General features: G+C 26.3%; 2 protein-coding genes across 3 annotated transcripts in view; one reads left to right on the forward strand and one right to left on the reverse strand.

The window, feature by feature from the left end:
- Nucleotides 1-4,535: 4,535 nt before the first annotated feature.
- LOC126896013 (ankyrin repeat and death domain-containing protein 1A-like) overlaps nt 4,536-17,236 on the forward strand; it is a 34,311-nt gene continuing 21,610 nt past the window's right edge. Inside the window, exon 1 of one of the 2 annotated variants that reach the window (XM_050668421.1) lies at nt 4,536-4,926. The gene's annotated coding sequence lies outside the window, so the exon portion shown is untranslated. The remainder of the gene's footprint in view (nt 4,927-17,236) is intronic. The other variant, XM_050668420.1, reaches the window with a different exon arrangement.
- On the reverse strand, nt 11,556-14,093 carry LOC126895616 (nardilysin-like). Its single transcript, XM_050667710.1, has 3 exons — nt 13,436-14,093; nt 12,454-12,782; nt 11,556-12,264 (listed from the first exon to the last, which is right to left on the reverse strand). Exons 1-3 carry the CDS (start codon nt 13,889-13,891, stop codon nt 11,556-11,558), a joined length of 1,494 nt encoding a protein of 497 aa, XP_050523667.1. The 5' UTR covers nt 13,892-14,093.

The raw sequence follows: 17,236 nt of genomic DNA on the forward strand, positions 1-17,236 counted from the left end.
AATTAATCAAGTTAAATCCAAAACATTTATAATTGATTATTTGTGGACAATGAATTAAAAAATAAATAAAATTAAGTCAACACCACAAAATACACTTGAGAAATCAGTGTATACGCGTATTTCAAACGCAATATTTTCATAATCGGTGCAAAAATGATACCCTGATTTATGAGTACCATCAGATACTTAGATAAATTATTTCTTAAGTTAATTAATTAATTGCATTTTTATTACAATATAGTATACTTGTCAGGTGGATATCTTTTTTTGTGTATATCTTGAAATTTGTCTTACTAATTTTAAGCGGAAAGGCACTATTATATAATGTATTATTTAATTTTAAATTAATTAAAAAAACTTTTTGAAAAGTTGATTAATAAAATTTATTACAGAAAAATGGTCAAGTCAGGTTAATATTTTTTGCCGTTATATTATAATCATAAAAACTTTCATCTACTTGAGATGTTTAAAGAGTAATATATTTCACCCTAACTTAAAAATAATTATTAAGATATCTTATTTATATTAACTTATCTATTTAAGGTTTAAAGGATTAAACTCAATAATAAATGAGACCGTGTAATCAGTTTAGACTGATACTTAAAAGTAATAAAGTAATAAATTGAAAAATTATCTAATTAAGAATTTGGTTTTATGATCTTTAAGCTCCTTTAACATAATCAGTTTTGAATCATGTCTTTTGTATTTTATTTCAAAATGGAAACTGCTTTTTCAGTTAAAGATAACAATGTAATATCAACAATGATCAAGTTTCAATTTATATTCAAAAAAAGCTTCTTGACTCAGGGAAAATGTGTCAATGTTCTAATTTGATTTTTTTTTTTGTCTTTGTAATATTAAAATGTGAATATCAATGCCTAATTTTTATTAAACACATAACCTCTAAAGTTAAAATCGGGATCTAATATTTCTAAAGAATTTTAAAATATTAACTTAGCTTATTTTATAATTGAAAATGAAGATAAAATTCTGTAATTTTACATAAATATTACAACAAACAATATAGCAGTATGTCATAAATACTTTTGCATATACCACATTATTAAACATAGCACATTCATGAAGTAATACTGTGATCCCCGATGTCATTTACAAACTATAACGTATATTATCATAGGTTTTAAACTGCCGCCTCCAACACTCTTGGGATTTAATTTTCCTTTCAATGGTATAATATTACAAGTTAAAATTGAATACATTTCTTTTCAGTCAGTTAAGGTTATAATTATGTCTTTAAAAACCAGTTTATTTATTCAATAATTTAGAACTGTTTTGTGAATCCATTTATGATTGTGTATTATTGAGTTTATTATTTTAGTTCAATAACATATAAAATAAAACATGCAGATTTCAAAAAAGGTATTTATCTAAAATTTAAAACTTTAAAGCTTTTTATTATTTTATTTTATATATCGAACATGACTTTTGAAAAATAATGTAAAGGAGAACAGCTGAATAAGTTTATACATAATTCATTCGCCTAAAATAACATTAATATGTAAACATTGATTGATAAAAAGTTAAACATTCAATCTTATTAGAATACTATAAACTGTTAAAAATATAATCATTTTTAAATAAACTTTGATCAATCTTTTATGTACTTAAAAACTAATAAATAATTAAATTTTGTTAGGTATGTTTTATTTAAACTACATTTCAATACTACACAAGTTATTTTTGTTAGTATCTATTTAATGTTTAATAATTTAAAACCTAAAAATTTCGCAGTAATTTTCGTATATTAGGAAAATAAGAAGGGTCGTAACTACAAAATTGTCCGTTTTTTATTTAATATATCGGTTTATATTTATTATATATATATAGTTAAAATAATAATTTTTTTATTCGTTAGTATAAATATTTTTTCTGTACCATCAGTCATCATTAAATGAAAATAATGGAATATAATTACTGCTTATTAGTTGTACATTTAAGTACAAAAATGATGTTACATTTCTTGAATTAATTTTCGTATTTTTCTCTCAAAGGCACAAATGGTTGAAAAAAGAACACTTAATCCTCATTGTGTAAAATGTTATAATTCAAGACACACAATTGAATATATTTTATTCGATTGTTTTTACTAGAGAGAGTAAATAAGTGATACTTTTAAAACTCTAAGAAAACCAATTCATATATATTTTGATATTTTATGTTAGCCTGAACTAGAGATACTTTTTGATGGTTCGAACTCATGAAGATTGGTGATAACAACTAAAACTTCGACACATATAAATGCTTTTATAAATATGATATAATGAATTNTAGAGATACTTTTTGATGGTTCGAACTCGTGAAGATTGGTGATAACAACTAAAACTTCGACACATATAGATGCTTTTATAAATATAATATAATGAATTTTAAGTGCTAAAGAAAGCCGAAGAGAAAACGCATCAAAATGGATTAATTTAATAACTTGCTGTTAATTATTATTTTTTAACTGTTAGTTAATTACTTATGTAAAATTTGTATACAAAGATAATTGTTTGAACTAAAAATAAACGGTCGATTGGCAATGTTATGAAAACATTTGCATCGGTCCAATTTTATTACAAAAGCATGATAAAGATATGATATTCAATAAGTAAGGAAACAAATATAATGAATAATGGAAATATTTTCCCTTGCCTTTTGAATACTTAGTATAAATAACAAATTTATTTTGATATCGATCATATTAGAGATTTAACGGGCTGGTACAATTCTTGCTTTTAATTGTATTGAATATTTAAGATAAAATGAGATAATTTGTGTTTCAATATTGTTTTATTTATAATTATTAATATTAAAATTATAATTTTGAATAATTTACATTGCCTTAATAAAAAGAAGCATGGAGTTGTACAAGATATTAATTACAAGGATGTATTAGTTGTATTTTAAAATATTTACGAAAGCATTTGTGAAAAATATATAGTAATATTTTTTATTCTGACAAAATATCAAAATCTGGCACGCACAATTAGTTATGAGAAAAGTAATAATTACCTTCATTACTTAATCAATTAGATACCCTGAAATAATTTAACTGATCACTGAATTTTATTTTGTAAAGTAATTACAAACTGTAATTGTAGTACGGCTAAATTATATTGAATATTTTAGGGTAACTGATTTCTTTAAAGGAATCTTTTTATGATTATTTTTGAGACTTTTTTTTTACTAGTGAAGATTATCATATGAACTTATTTACTTTTTTAATATTTAATTTTTTATTTAGTTTGAAATACAGGTAATGTAAACAAAGTTAATAGAATAAGCAAAATATGTTTCTACTGTGATTCTTCAAATTTTTAGACCATTTTCTTGATATGATCAACGTTGAAAGTAGCTTAGAAATTTCATTATAAAAAGCTCATATGTTTTCAAAAAGTAGATATTTTTTCATTGTGTATCATCTCGTGAAACGAGATTTGCATTTACATAAAAAAAAAATAAATACAAGTTTCAATAGGCTCCATATATTATTATGATTATTGTTTGTAGAAAATAAAAAATCCACCTTAATGGAAACAGAGATGAAATTGTTCATCCCAATTTATTTTAATGGATAACGACACGTTTTGTAGTCGTTATGTACAGCAATGTCTAGAAAGAAAACGCGGTTAACTTTTACAACGAATGGGTTCGGCAAAGTACTTATCAAATGTGATTTCAAGAGCCTTGCAGATGCTGTTGTGCAAATGGTTGAACGTCATCAAATAGTTCACACTAGAAATAGTACACTTTTTGGTATAATATTTTTTACTTAGCTTTTAAACAACAAATTATTGCACTTGAAAAATTGCCGAGGAAGTTTTACAAAATATCGTTCAAAATAGCCACTTGTTCTTTTTGATTTGATGTTATGAATTTTTTTTAGAAATGTTCGTCTTCAACTTAAATCTCGAGTAAGAAGGAAATATTTTTTTAAGTCTTGATATATATTTTTTGCAGCTTTTCAATGTCCCCTAATAAAAGAGCGTCGCGTCATGTGTAACGTTTAAAAAACGCGCTATACATTTTTAACACGATTACAATTTGAAACGCATCTTTATTGCAATACGAGTACAATTTCTAATTACATGACTAGTATGTGTGCGCGTGTGTTTTTTTTTTCTCTCGCAATATAATACCAACAGATGAGGTTCTTTCCAGCCGAGTTGGCTTTGAATAAACGAGCAGATTAACATTTTAATAATAAATTTAACAATTACTTATCGGGCCAACTGATTATGGTCTTGAAGCCATAAAAAATTCTAAAAACGATCTCACCGTTAAGACCGGGGCCCATCAAAAGTGACTTAACTCGGTAATAGTAATTTATACGTATTCGGGCAACGCGTTCTTTGATGGTGATTGCTTTATAAATTTTGTTCATTCACTCTGATTACGCCGGTAACGCGGAAACGACCCCTTGTTTCTCCGGCCGGTATTCCCTTTCCGACGACGTTGTTGTTGCCAGCCCTTAGGCCGTTACCGCCGCCGCGTGTCGCGCTGAACAGAGTTCGCTGTTAGTCTACGCCGTCGTTTTACTTCGGACACGGCATCAGTCATCGCACAACAAATATCCGTCTCCCATCGCCATTGTACACGTTGTCCTGTCCGGGTACGAGCGACGACCAAAGTAAACAGACAGGACGAGATAGGAAAGAAGAGCGTCGAACAGAAGATCCGGTACGTTATGAATTCCGCCGAGTGGTCTCGTCCAGTTAGAAAATAATAGTAAACAATTTTCGCGTATCAATTCATCGAACGCTTACCCGTGTGTGTGTTGTGTGCGTGTGACGGCTTTCGTGTTTTCTTATTTCTACGAAGGTTCATTTATTATCGATACAAAAATGTAGGCGAAATAGGATTCGGTTACTCAACATGTGTGTGCCTCGTCATTGACCAAGTTGCTTTTCGATTGCACCGTAAGTATGTGGTCGTTGGCTACTCTTTAGTGAACTGTGCGTTTGTATAATGGCGTTGTATTTGTGTGCATATTAAAATGTTGGCGCGTTATTAAAGTTGAGTTTATGGAAACGTTGCAAGTTGGCTGGGTAGTTACAGTACATGTGCGACGCGAGCAAATTTCAGTGATAATTAATTTTCTGGAATAATACCGTCGACACTGTTCGAAATTAAATGTTAATACTGCTAAAGTAATCACATACCATTAATTTTATCCGACACGTTTGAAAACGTATTGAACGACTTAGACGTGTAGTATTAAAAGTTATCGTAATGTGCAACGCATTGACAGTAATGTGCTTTTGAAAAATAATTTGCATAATGGACGTTTCCATTTTAGCTAGAAGGTGTTGCGTAATTAAATGAATATCGGAGTTGCCAAAAAATCACAATTTATTAGCCATTTATAAATTCGATAGCAATATTTTGATGTTGTGTACAAGTGAATACATATACGGTGTCAGCAAGATTGAGATTAAATTATGTTTTAAACGCGTGCAATCGAAACAAAATTAATTAAATATTTTGCCATGTCCTATGTTTATCTAATCAGTAAAATTAAGAACACGGTGACCCAGTTGCGTTATTATTTGAACCACATATTGGAGAAAATACCCAAGTCCAAAATCTGAAACTAGTAAAAAATGGTAATTAATCAAAGAAAATTAAAAAAAAAAAAACGAATTATTCACTTTGTCTGAGTACACCACTAAAGCAAATATTTTAATTGATTTCAACAAAATTTATCCTATTTGAATATTTAAAACCACTAAACATTATTTTTGTCTTTTACATGCATAGGTTACTAAATTTCTCATTCTCAATTAAAATAGTTTTATCATTGTTTATTATAAACTATGTAAATTAACAAATATTAAATTAAAAATATGTCTTAAACTAAGAATTATTTTATCAATCTCATTAATAGAAACCTCCGTAGCGGTTTTAACTTAAATAACAATATTAACCTGGCAAGTTATAACGTTTTATTTTACCCGAATAGATTTTTAATTAAATATTTATAACTATAATATCAGATGATAAATTACACAAACATCATTAAATATATAAAGCCAACAACTTTTAATTACTTTTATATGCTCGAAATATATTATTATTTTATTTATTTTACAATTATTTTATAAATAATAATTATGTTTTTTTTTATTAACACTATTGCCAAAATGTTAAAATTTCAAAAAGTGACAATTGTTTTATTACTATTACACGCAGATGCTAACTACACTTACACTTAGTTATCACACCACACTTTCAGACTACGTTTTCAAAATTCATTTAAGATATTTCGGTTTTGAGATATTATCATTAATCACATAGCATGAAATGTACACTATGTTCGATCTTCTACAAGTAATCATATGGAATTTAAAAAAAAAACTTTTAAACTTATAGATTTTTTCATTTGTTTAAAAATTATGTGTTAGTTCATAAAGAACATAATACATTGTTTCTCAAATAAACGGTTTATTTATAATTTGAACTGTGTAAAGCTAATAGAACGTAAAGCTAAAGTGAATTTAAGAAAATATTGTTTCGACTTATCAATATACAACAATTTTTTTATTGAAAAACTCTTTTGTGTTTTTGTAATACTAGAGATCTACGTTAGTGCAGCATCGTCTAACTGAGTTAACATTCTGTTGCACCAGACTGGGTTTTAACTAAAATTTATTATGCATTTAATATCAATTTGTGATTCATGTTATAAGGGTAAACTAATTGATTATTTAGTTGTTGAAGAAAGAAATTTAAATTTATTATTGATTACTACAATACCTGTAAATATAAAATGAATAAATACATTTTCTGCGTATGAAAATACAAATGAAAAATTTAATATCATTGTTTTGTATTTTTTATAGCGGTAGACCTTTAAAAATTCAAATACTTTAAATATGAACGAAGAAAAGTATATTGATTAATTTATGATTTTTGATTCAATTGTTACACAAGAATAATACGTTGTCTTTACGCGGCACTACGTGTAGGCATTTCTTCAACACTCATGTAAACAATGTCGATATTTGCATACATTTTGTACGATAGGTTTAAATTTGATATAAACGTGATAAATGTTAACAATTATAAATGTTTACAAGAGCTTAAGTCTGTATTAGTCTAAAGAGATGCCCTTTGAACGTATTTACCTGTTAACCCACATAAACCGTTTTCACTTTTAGTATAATGTTACCTTATTAATATTCTCTTTGCGTGGTCGTTTCTGTATGTGAAGTGTTTAATTTACGATTTTTGGTCTATAGATTATATTTGTCAACATTTGATTCAAAGGATAAGAGAATTTGTAACAACATGACGCGCATTTTTATTACATGAGATTGCGTAACATAGTCTTTTTCGTTTGATCGAAGTTTTATTATACTCTGCCTAGAGCAGTTGATTTTTGCTTACTCAGTGACAATAAAAAAGAATATAGTGTATACTTGATTTTTAATATAATATAAAAATGTAAAAAAAATGAAATATTTACTATGAGACAGAGTTGATAGAGCAATACTATGATATTTTTATTATGAATTCTGAGGTATCGTCAAATGGACCAACTCGGGACAGTTAAATATTTATTATCATTTCAGCCAAATAATCTACAGCACTAGCAAAATGTTTAATGTTAAGGAACACAAAAAAATATTTGTTGACAAAAATTAAGTAATAAAATCTGTAAAACATTTAACTGTCTCAAATTGACCCGTTTGTCGGTATTATTAAGTTTTCTAAAAGTTTGATTTTATGTTTTGTCACGTTTCAGTTAATGGTTATATAAACTTTCGATATCGTAAGTGTTTTATGATAAAAAAAAACCCACTCATGTCTAGTTGTAATATTTAAATGGAAAAAATTTGAGGTTTTTTCATATAATAAAGGTTACACTATGTAATTGATAAATTAACACTGTTATCTACTTATTATCGTTACCTCCAAATGATAAAGTTTTAACGCAATTAAAAAAAAAATTGTTTATAAATATTTAAAAAAATTAATTACACTTCTTTTAAGCGATCAATGAATTTGTTATATTTATAATACAACAAAAAAACTTCAATAAAAAAAATTGTAGGTTCCATAAATGTATGATCATTTTGTTTATTAAAATTGCCCTTTTCAGGCGACGTTAAGTTTTATAATTTTTGACTAAAAATGGAAAAAAATTTTTTAAATAACTAATTATTAAAAATGGAAAAAGGGCGTTTCGAAAATAAACTCTAAATTAATTTTTCTCTCAAATTCTATTCTTATCAAAATGCTAATAATAGATATAAAAAAAAATAGTAAACTGTACTCTGTCCATTTCTTTGAATTTTAGCTTTTTATAAATATTAGTATTTTTTTTTGTATTACTTTAAATTGATTTATTAGTTTTAGATATATATTGAAAGTTTAATTTAAAATAATTTAGGTTTATTATTAAGAATAATTTGTTTCTAGTACCCCTCATAATAATAGTAATAATACCCCTCGTATAGTCCTATATTTTTAAAGAAAAAAAACTAATGTACTAGATTTTAAGTATTCACTGATTATATTTATATTAGTTTTAAAATCTATCCACTCGAAATAATGTTCATAAAACTTATTCACACGTTATATAATTTTAGAATTATACTAGAACAACCTGAGATGCATAACTTATTGTTAAATGAATATGTTTAAAAAAAATTATAGCCGAGACATCAATGAATATTCAATTGTTTGTGAATTATTTATAGAATTATATTTACAAAAAGAAAGTAGAAAAGTAGAGTGCTTTATTCAATTGAAAGATAATCTTGACATTTACTTGACATGTAATACAAGAAATAAGATAAGAATTATTTCTTTAGAAAGTAGGACACGTTCAAAAAAGTTATTACATATAACTTATAGAAAGGCAAAATACTATTTGTTTGAATCTCCCAATGGAACAACTGTTGCCACTGGCATGAAAAATACTCACGCATTAATCATTGATGTTATAAATTTGTTTTGTTTAATACCTGAGAGAGGACACTAATCTTGAAATAGGACTTTTTTTCTTATAAACCACTTCAATTTTATCACAAAGCAAAATAGGGACTATTATTATGTTTGATGTGAGCCGTCTCGAGCTTTTGGATTCACAAAAACATCAACAATACAAATGGGCTGATTGAAATACTACGTATACCTCACGAATATTTCCTTAAGTTAACTCTATCAGTTTAAAGAATTTTTGATAGTCCAAAATTAAGAAACTCAATGGTTTTGTTCAATTTCAAAAAAAATTATTGTAATTTCTCAATAAAAAACTTAAAATTTGAAATACTTAGTGAATGAATAGTTTGTATACAACTTTTTGAAAACTTTTAAAATAATCATTTAGTGATTGATTAGTAGCAAAACGCTTACTTTATGAAATTTTCACATGTTAAGTTTAAATTATTTTCCAAAACTAATTTGAACGTGCTTTTAATTTTAACTGTTGTATTTAGCTTACGGTGTTAATAAGATGTCTACTGAGTTGTTTGTGTAGACGTCAAACTTATACACTAGCAGCTGTTGACACTTGACATCTGTCCTAAACACTCCAACATTTTTCATTCAGTGTTATTACTCATATTAAGTGATTTAAAATTCTTAGGCTTTTCTTACACATAATGTTACTTAATTTAGATCGTCAAAAAAGAAATGAAAAAATTCTTTATGATTTAATAATGGATTAATAAAGTTTGAGACTGTACAGAAAGTTAATATTATTGATATGATTATTAATATACATATTAATAATACATGTACCATTTATTATTATCATATTTATATGGATTTAATTCTTATGAAATATTATGAATAATATTACAAAAAAAAAATCTAAGATTTTCTTATAATAATAGGTCGAATTTACAAACATAAACATAAATGAAATATTTTATTCCCGTATTTCGTTTACTTAATTTTATTTTTACTTAACTTTATTTCGTTTAAATAATCTTCTATTGAAAATATAATGCATTAAAAGTGTATTCAAATGATTTATTTATTCATTTTTGAATAATTTAATTGTNAACCTTAAATAATCTTCTATTGAAAATATAATGCATTAAAAGTGTATTCAAATGATTTATTTATTCATTTTTGAATAATTTAATTGTCGAAATTAAGCGTGAAATTTCAATTTATTCATTATCAACTTGAGTGTATTACTGTTACATTAATGAAAACTTGTTATATTAATATTATTATCATCAAATTAAAAATTAATGATTTTTACACTACTAAGTCAAAAATATGTCATGACAAATTATTGTGATATTTCAGAATACAGATTGTATGGAATCGTGAAGCTAGCAGGTTTGAAATTGTATCGTACTATCCCAGATATAATCAAGTTAATTAAATTAAATATCCTTTAAAGGTGTTTTTCATTACAATAAATTTATGTAAACAGCAACCGAATGGAAGATTGACATTGAACAACGATACCCAATTAAGGTGATTCGAATAAAAATGTTTAGAGTTTCTCGGTATCATTAAAAATATTTAACATTGACAGTGGATAGATAAAATTTATTTTTCCAAAACATACAAATCACTGTCACTAAAAATTAGTCACACTTTTATTCGTCAAGTATAGCTGCAAGTAGAATTTGCATGGCATTTTCCTGCATATTATCAGATTAAGTTTTGTTTAAAAAACAGTACAATAAAGGAACATTTTAAAAACTGTTAAAATTTATAAATTATTCCATTTAGTTTACCAAAATATTTCCCTAGTAACATAAATTATATAAAACACACCTTCACAATTCATGGCCAAGGAGAATTTGACCGTCTCCTTGCCCTAGATTTGACTTTTTTACACCTTAACTTCAGACGAATAATAAAAACTACATAATTATTACTATTATATAAATTAATTAATTTTTTATATTCTTAACTGTGAGTTAAATTTACAAAATTACCAAAATGTTATCATTCAATGTAATACAATTCAGTTATTGATAATTTTTTCACTAATGCAAATTAAATTTAATAGAAATCATTTATTTATTGAAAAATATTACATTTTATTTTATCCGTGTTTTTAATGCTTATGAATTTATTTTAATGCACATTTATAAAACTCTAATTATTTATTTATAGCGTGAGAAATTAAAAATTGCAAAAAAATGATTTTTTTCTGCTATTTACTGTGGTATATAGTTTAATTGGAAAATCGCACGAGCAGAAAGAAATTTAATTTCAATTTCAAAAATTCCCGAAATATAATTTTGTTGGTACTATAATAACTTAATTAACATTATTCTTTCTCGGCTTAACGATCCATTAAGAACTAACGCTGTCATTGTGAGCTTTAAAAGGCTTAAGTGATTTAGTTTTTCAGCTTGATTTTTATTCTAGGCGGGTAATAACCTACTGTGATTACTCCGACCTAGATGTCAGTGATAAATAAATCGGGTTAGGTATGCCAATAGAATTTGCATGAATTATTTAGAAAATGAACATAAATTCACGCGGTGTTGTTTTATTCTAGTGTACTCGTAGAAGTTATATTACAAAAAAAGGCATTAAGTTCTTTATACGAAATTTTTAAAAATAAATTATTTTTTTAAAAATGAATCGTCAAAAGCGGCTTTCCGCCATAGACTCAACCACGATTGTGGTATTTCGTCAATTCTATACTCGGTATTAAACCAAGGCTCTATCATGTTTAAATTGGAGTGTTTTGCAAAACGGTGCGATTGTATTGTGATAGAAACTTTGTCTGCTAATAGTTCATCCATATAATTTTGTATTGACTTAAAATCAGGAACAAATTCCCCGAAATGCTCGAGATAATCACGAGGCTGGTAGTATTGCATATGTTTTGCAATGCGAATGGCAGCGTTTAGTGGAGGTACCAAATGCATGGGATACGGAAATACGTCTGACATAATGCGACGGTAAACACAAGATGATTGTGCTTTTGTCACGCGTATTGTCGCCATGTAATCAAATACTCGACGAACAATGTCTGACAACTTGTTATCGGCTGTTATATCCAACAACGTTAAGTGTATCGTAAAAATTGCGTACCAAGAATTCGAACGAAATTGCTGTTGAGCTACCCCTGCCCAAGTGCTCACAACTGACCACCCGCGGTTTTTGAAATCACGGTTTAACTTGTCCGAGTATTGTGAATTAAATAACCTGCCGACAAACTCTAGTGGACGGCTTTTATAGTGAGGATAAACTGAAGGTACAAGCCAATTCAACTGAACTTCATTTAGATTCTTTGCTTCAGGTTTAACCGTAAACAACTTTTGAAATCTATATCACAAAATCAGTGTATTAAATTCAATTAGTTTTAACATAAATTAGATAAAGATGCAGAACGTTTCATGTTTAAAACAGTTACAGTAATTTAGGAATGTCCTTAGAATTGGACTTTTAACGTAATACATTCGTAGAAAGTATAATATGTCAAACGAATTATTTTTATGTCATAGTAAAGGTTACTTGTTAGAGTTAAATGCTGCTCGATCAAAGGAAATGTCATTGTCTTTAGATTTCGATTTTATATTAGAAAATACTTTGATAGCTATTTCAATAATATTATTTTCGATTTTTTTCGGCGAATGAATGACCAACGTCATCCTATTGGCGGTGTAAAATTTGCTGATAAATTCGAGTACAGCAGATTTCAGAATAGGTCCAAGTTTGATAGAACTTCTATTTCCCCAAGTGAATTTACCAGCAGGATGACCTACAGAAGCTGCCGTTGCCAGTATTTGTTCAGCTCTTAGTTGATCCGATGAAATAACTTGCCCAAACTCTTTGTCCACTCGCTTAAAGAACACAATGAATATATTTTAACAATATGAAAAGTTAAGTCTTAAGACAATTGTTACTTTTATAATGAACTATGAAGTATTTTGTCGTGAGATTTTGGACACTATCCATTTTATCAAATATTTAATTATTTCATCATAATGGGTAAAATATTTTTAGTACTGTTGTTTTAAATAATTTAAAATTTACTTTAAACGTGTCTTTGTTTTTATTACTTGTGTGTAGTAATATGCAAATATACTGTTATAAATAACATTTTAACAAGTTCACAAATTTACGATATACTTGAACAGTGTTTTATTGTTTGATTTTATCAATATTAATATTTTAAAATGATTGGAAATAAACTCAGACTCTGTCTCTATGGAAATCATTTTATAAATTAACGACGGAAATGGAGATATTTCAATATGTAAAACAATAAATCATTGTCAATCAATGAAACATGCATTTTAATAGAATATTATTCAAAGCGATCATAAATTAAGTAATTTGTTTTTAAATTCTATTTTTGAGACGCGTATCAATAAAAATAACCATTCAATTAAATAACAATCCATCACGTATTATAAATGATGTACTAATGGAGGTAATAGTTATTGATTATACAGTTTAAAAGCCTAATTTATTCGTTATTCATCGGTTATACCTTTCTTTCTAATTTTAACGCTTGAGGAGTAATTAATGGATCTATGAACATGTGACCGAATTGGTCGATAAATTCACTCATTAGATGCGTTGGCGTTTGCATAAAATAGGTGACGTGCTCGGCATCTGTAGTTGCATTACAACAGCCACCAGCTTTTTCCAATTCATTCAGTAGGGTGTAGGGTTTCGGATATTTTGCTGATCCCAAAAATAATAGATGTTCAACGTAATGAGATAGTCCGGGTATGTGATCCGGTTCAAAAAAGCTACCCGCACGCACACATAGTGCACAAGCAGATAAACTTTCGTCTTGAACGTTTGACACGACACAAATTCGCAATTTATTAGACAAAATTATATTTCTGTACAAATTGGGATCACCTATGTGTTTAACTGGAGGATCAATTACATTGTATGCCAATGAATAACAACGTATTTTCATAAGCCCACGTATCATTTACGATTTAAAATATTTATACATGCAACACAACAAACATTATTGATTTTAACTATAGAAATACACAGGAAATGAATTAATAAATTTAAGCCAACGTGTTTGCTTTGTGCTCAATAAAATAGCGCTGAATGAGAAAACGATATAATAGTGACGATTAAAAGCTAGTTACAGCTTAAATTGAAAGTTTAATCTGAGTGTTCTATAACTTTAAAAATTTGTCTTCGATTTAAACTTGTCATAAAAATAACGGAGTAAAAAGTTCAATCTACTCATATTTGATATACATAGTATCCAGGAATACAATATATCTAAGAAATATAAATATTAAAAAATGTTTATTTTTATGTCACAATTAAAAAATATCAGTTAATATTTTTTTCTACGAGTAAGATATTTAAAGTTTGATTAGTATGTATTTTACAAAAAAAAAAATACTTATTTGCTTTCAATTAATGAGTTATTCCGTACTTACGTTATTTTTCATTCATCACAGAGACTGGTGAGATAATTTTTGATTATATTTAATAATTATATCCAATAATTAATGGATTATCAAAATAGATATATGGTGAACTTTTCTTTACTATTGAAAAATAAGTTTTTGGTAACGATTTTTTAAGAAAATATTTTTGCAATAATGAAGGTTTTTTTATTTAGTGTTTAATAATGTTGCAACTTGAATAAATCTTAAGCCTTGTAGCTTAATGTTTTTTAGGATTGAATTTAATTAACTTGAATTCATATACAATGACAAAATAGAAAAATAAGCTTATCTAAATTTAAATTCTAGATTCATTTAATTGAAATACGTTTTACGTCCGTGTTTGTTTTACAATGGGAAACATTTCTAGATTTCATCTTACTTTTTTTTTTTATTAAATTTGCTATCTTCTCAATGTTTATATCTAAAAATACTAAATTGTTAGCAACAAAAACATTATATCGTCAAGAAGTTTATAATTTTAATACTGTTCTTATGTCATGTTAATTTTAATGTTGTATTGGCTTAATTTATTTAATTAATAACAATTAATAAAGAACATTGAAGACCTTTAGTTTACTTCACTTACATACAAACGTTGTTAAGTCGCTAAGTATTAAATTTTTTAAAATAAATTAGTTATTATAAACATAAACTTTTATTCAAAAAACTAATTTTGAATATTTCTACATAAAACATGAATTTGGTAATAGGTGTAAACAAATTAAATTTTTGTGTTGTTTTTGTTCTGTGTAGTTTTAAAGGTTTTTTTTCCTCCAAAAACTGTGTCAAAGTTTATTAAAAGTGTTATTGCAATAAAATATTCAAATAAATTGATAATTTTCTGTACTTGTCTTTTACAAAAAAAAAGTCTTTATATAAAAATACATTGATTTTTTTTTTTAGAACATTAAGTATTGATTTTTTAAGTTATAGGATTACAGTTCCAAATTGTTTAAATCTAAAACTTCTATGCCTAACGGGCACTAAAGAAAAACTTATAGTAAAACGAAGAAAAGACATTATCACGTTAAGTTCCAAGAAACATATTGAGAAGTAATGTTAATCATAAAACGTATTCAGTTATTTAATTAAATTTGACGTTTCCATTTAAAATATTATATCAACAATTGCGTATATTATTTGTAATAGAGAATAATTTATTCATATAATTTAAATTTTATAAGCTATTTTACCATTATTTTCAAAATAGTTTATGTTTAAATTTAAGTAATTTAAGAATAAGGGATTGGAAATTCAAGAACAATTTTATCTACTCCAAAATGATTTATGTATTCACTTAGATAAAATTATTAAAATATTTGATTTTTAGTATAAATAAGTGATGTATTTAACTTAAGTTACTGATTACAGCAAAGCATGTCAAGTGTAATATACAAAATTTTCTTCCGCTATTCAAATAATGCTTACTTCGACATAAAGATAAGTTTTTTCAAAAGAATCTGAAGTTTTACTTCAATCATAAAACATTTTTTTTATTAACCATGTCATTTTATTGACCACTGTCAGAAAAACGCTTCGTTGCGTATTTATTAAATTTCACAATAATGTGTATACGTATTTATAATTTTCCCAACTTTCGAGGAATAGTTTTTTTTTTTAATACTGTAGATCACTTTAAGAGCTCAAATTTAATATAGGTTAAATAGAACAAATGTCCGGAACACTTTTAAAAATGTATTTGAAAAAAATTGTTTACACGCGTGTATGGTTTTTTTTAACCATTACTAACTTTGATTTTTCATTGAATTTTTATAAAATCATACTAAAAGTAAATTTATTTTTAGTATGCCCTACTAAAATTATATTAGGATCAGAGCTAAGGGTATAGCAATATTAATATGCAAAAAAAAAAATGGAAAATATCATTACAGTAGCGTAACTTTGAAATATTTTTCTAATTTCTAAAATTGATGGTTTTCCCCCTTTTTGGCAACGATAAATTTAATTTAATTAAAATCATGTTATTTTGTGGTCATTAAAACCAATCCAGTGAGAATTGAGACATTTAAGACAAAAAACACACATCATCACAAAAAAAAATACTTTTCAGCTTAGCATAATGCTAAAACATATTTTAGACTAAATATGTTTTTTACTTGAGTACTATAGAAGAAGACGAAAAATAGGGAGTATTATGAAATTAAGTCTCCTTCAGAGTTTTTCCATGAAGAAATTTATCAAGTTGTAAATATAAAATTGCTGAATAAATTCAGAAGGCAAAGATGTCCCTGTAAAGTTTTCTTGAACGCCTATGAACATCAAATGGATGTTATCGGTATTCTTTTTGAAAAAGAGTTGTAAAAAATCAGCTCGTTTCATTTGAATTCATAGCTTTGATTTTATTACTGTTTCATTGACTTTTTTTATGATTATACACTTTAATGTTTCAAAAAGATTTATAACTAAGACTATTCAAAAGAATAAGCGTAAACCCATTAGCAGCTACAAAAATAATAGGAAAACTTCTGATTATGACAATAAAATACAAGTGTAAACTCATATTTGTATTATTGTCAATCTGCTGACATGTTTATATGATAGCAAAAAAAAAAAAACCATTGGTAAACTAAAATTAAACATCTTAGTGAATTATAAAATAATATTACAATATTCAGAGAGAATTTTTATATTTCGATGTTAATTTTTACTGCTAAAAATATGTAGTATAATCTAACAAATCAACCATTACAATAATATTTTATCAAGTAGACAGGGTAATAACTTATTTCATGACTAAAACACAAACAAATTTAATTTGGATAAATATTTTTCTACAAATTACGGTAAATGATTTTTCATTATTTCCGAGAATGCGGAAGAAACTTTAATATCATCAAAAA

The sequence above is a fragment of the Daktulosphaira vitifoliae genome, unplaced genomic scaffold (genome assembly GCF_025091365.1).
Source record: "Daktulosphaira vitifoliae isolate Bord-2020 unplaced genomic scaffold, ASM2509136v1 Scaffold_1, whole genome shotgun sequence".
NCBI lineage: Eukaryota > Metazoa > Arthropoda > Insecta > Hemiptera > Phylloxeridae > Daktulosphaira > Daktulosphaira vitifoliae.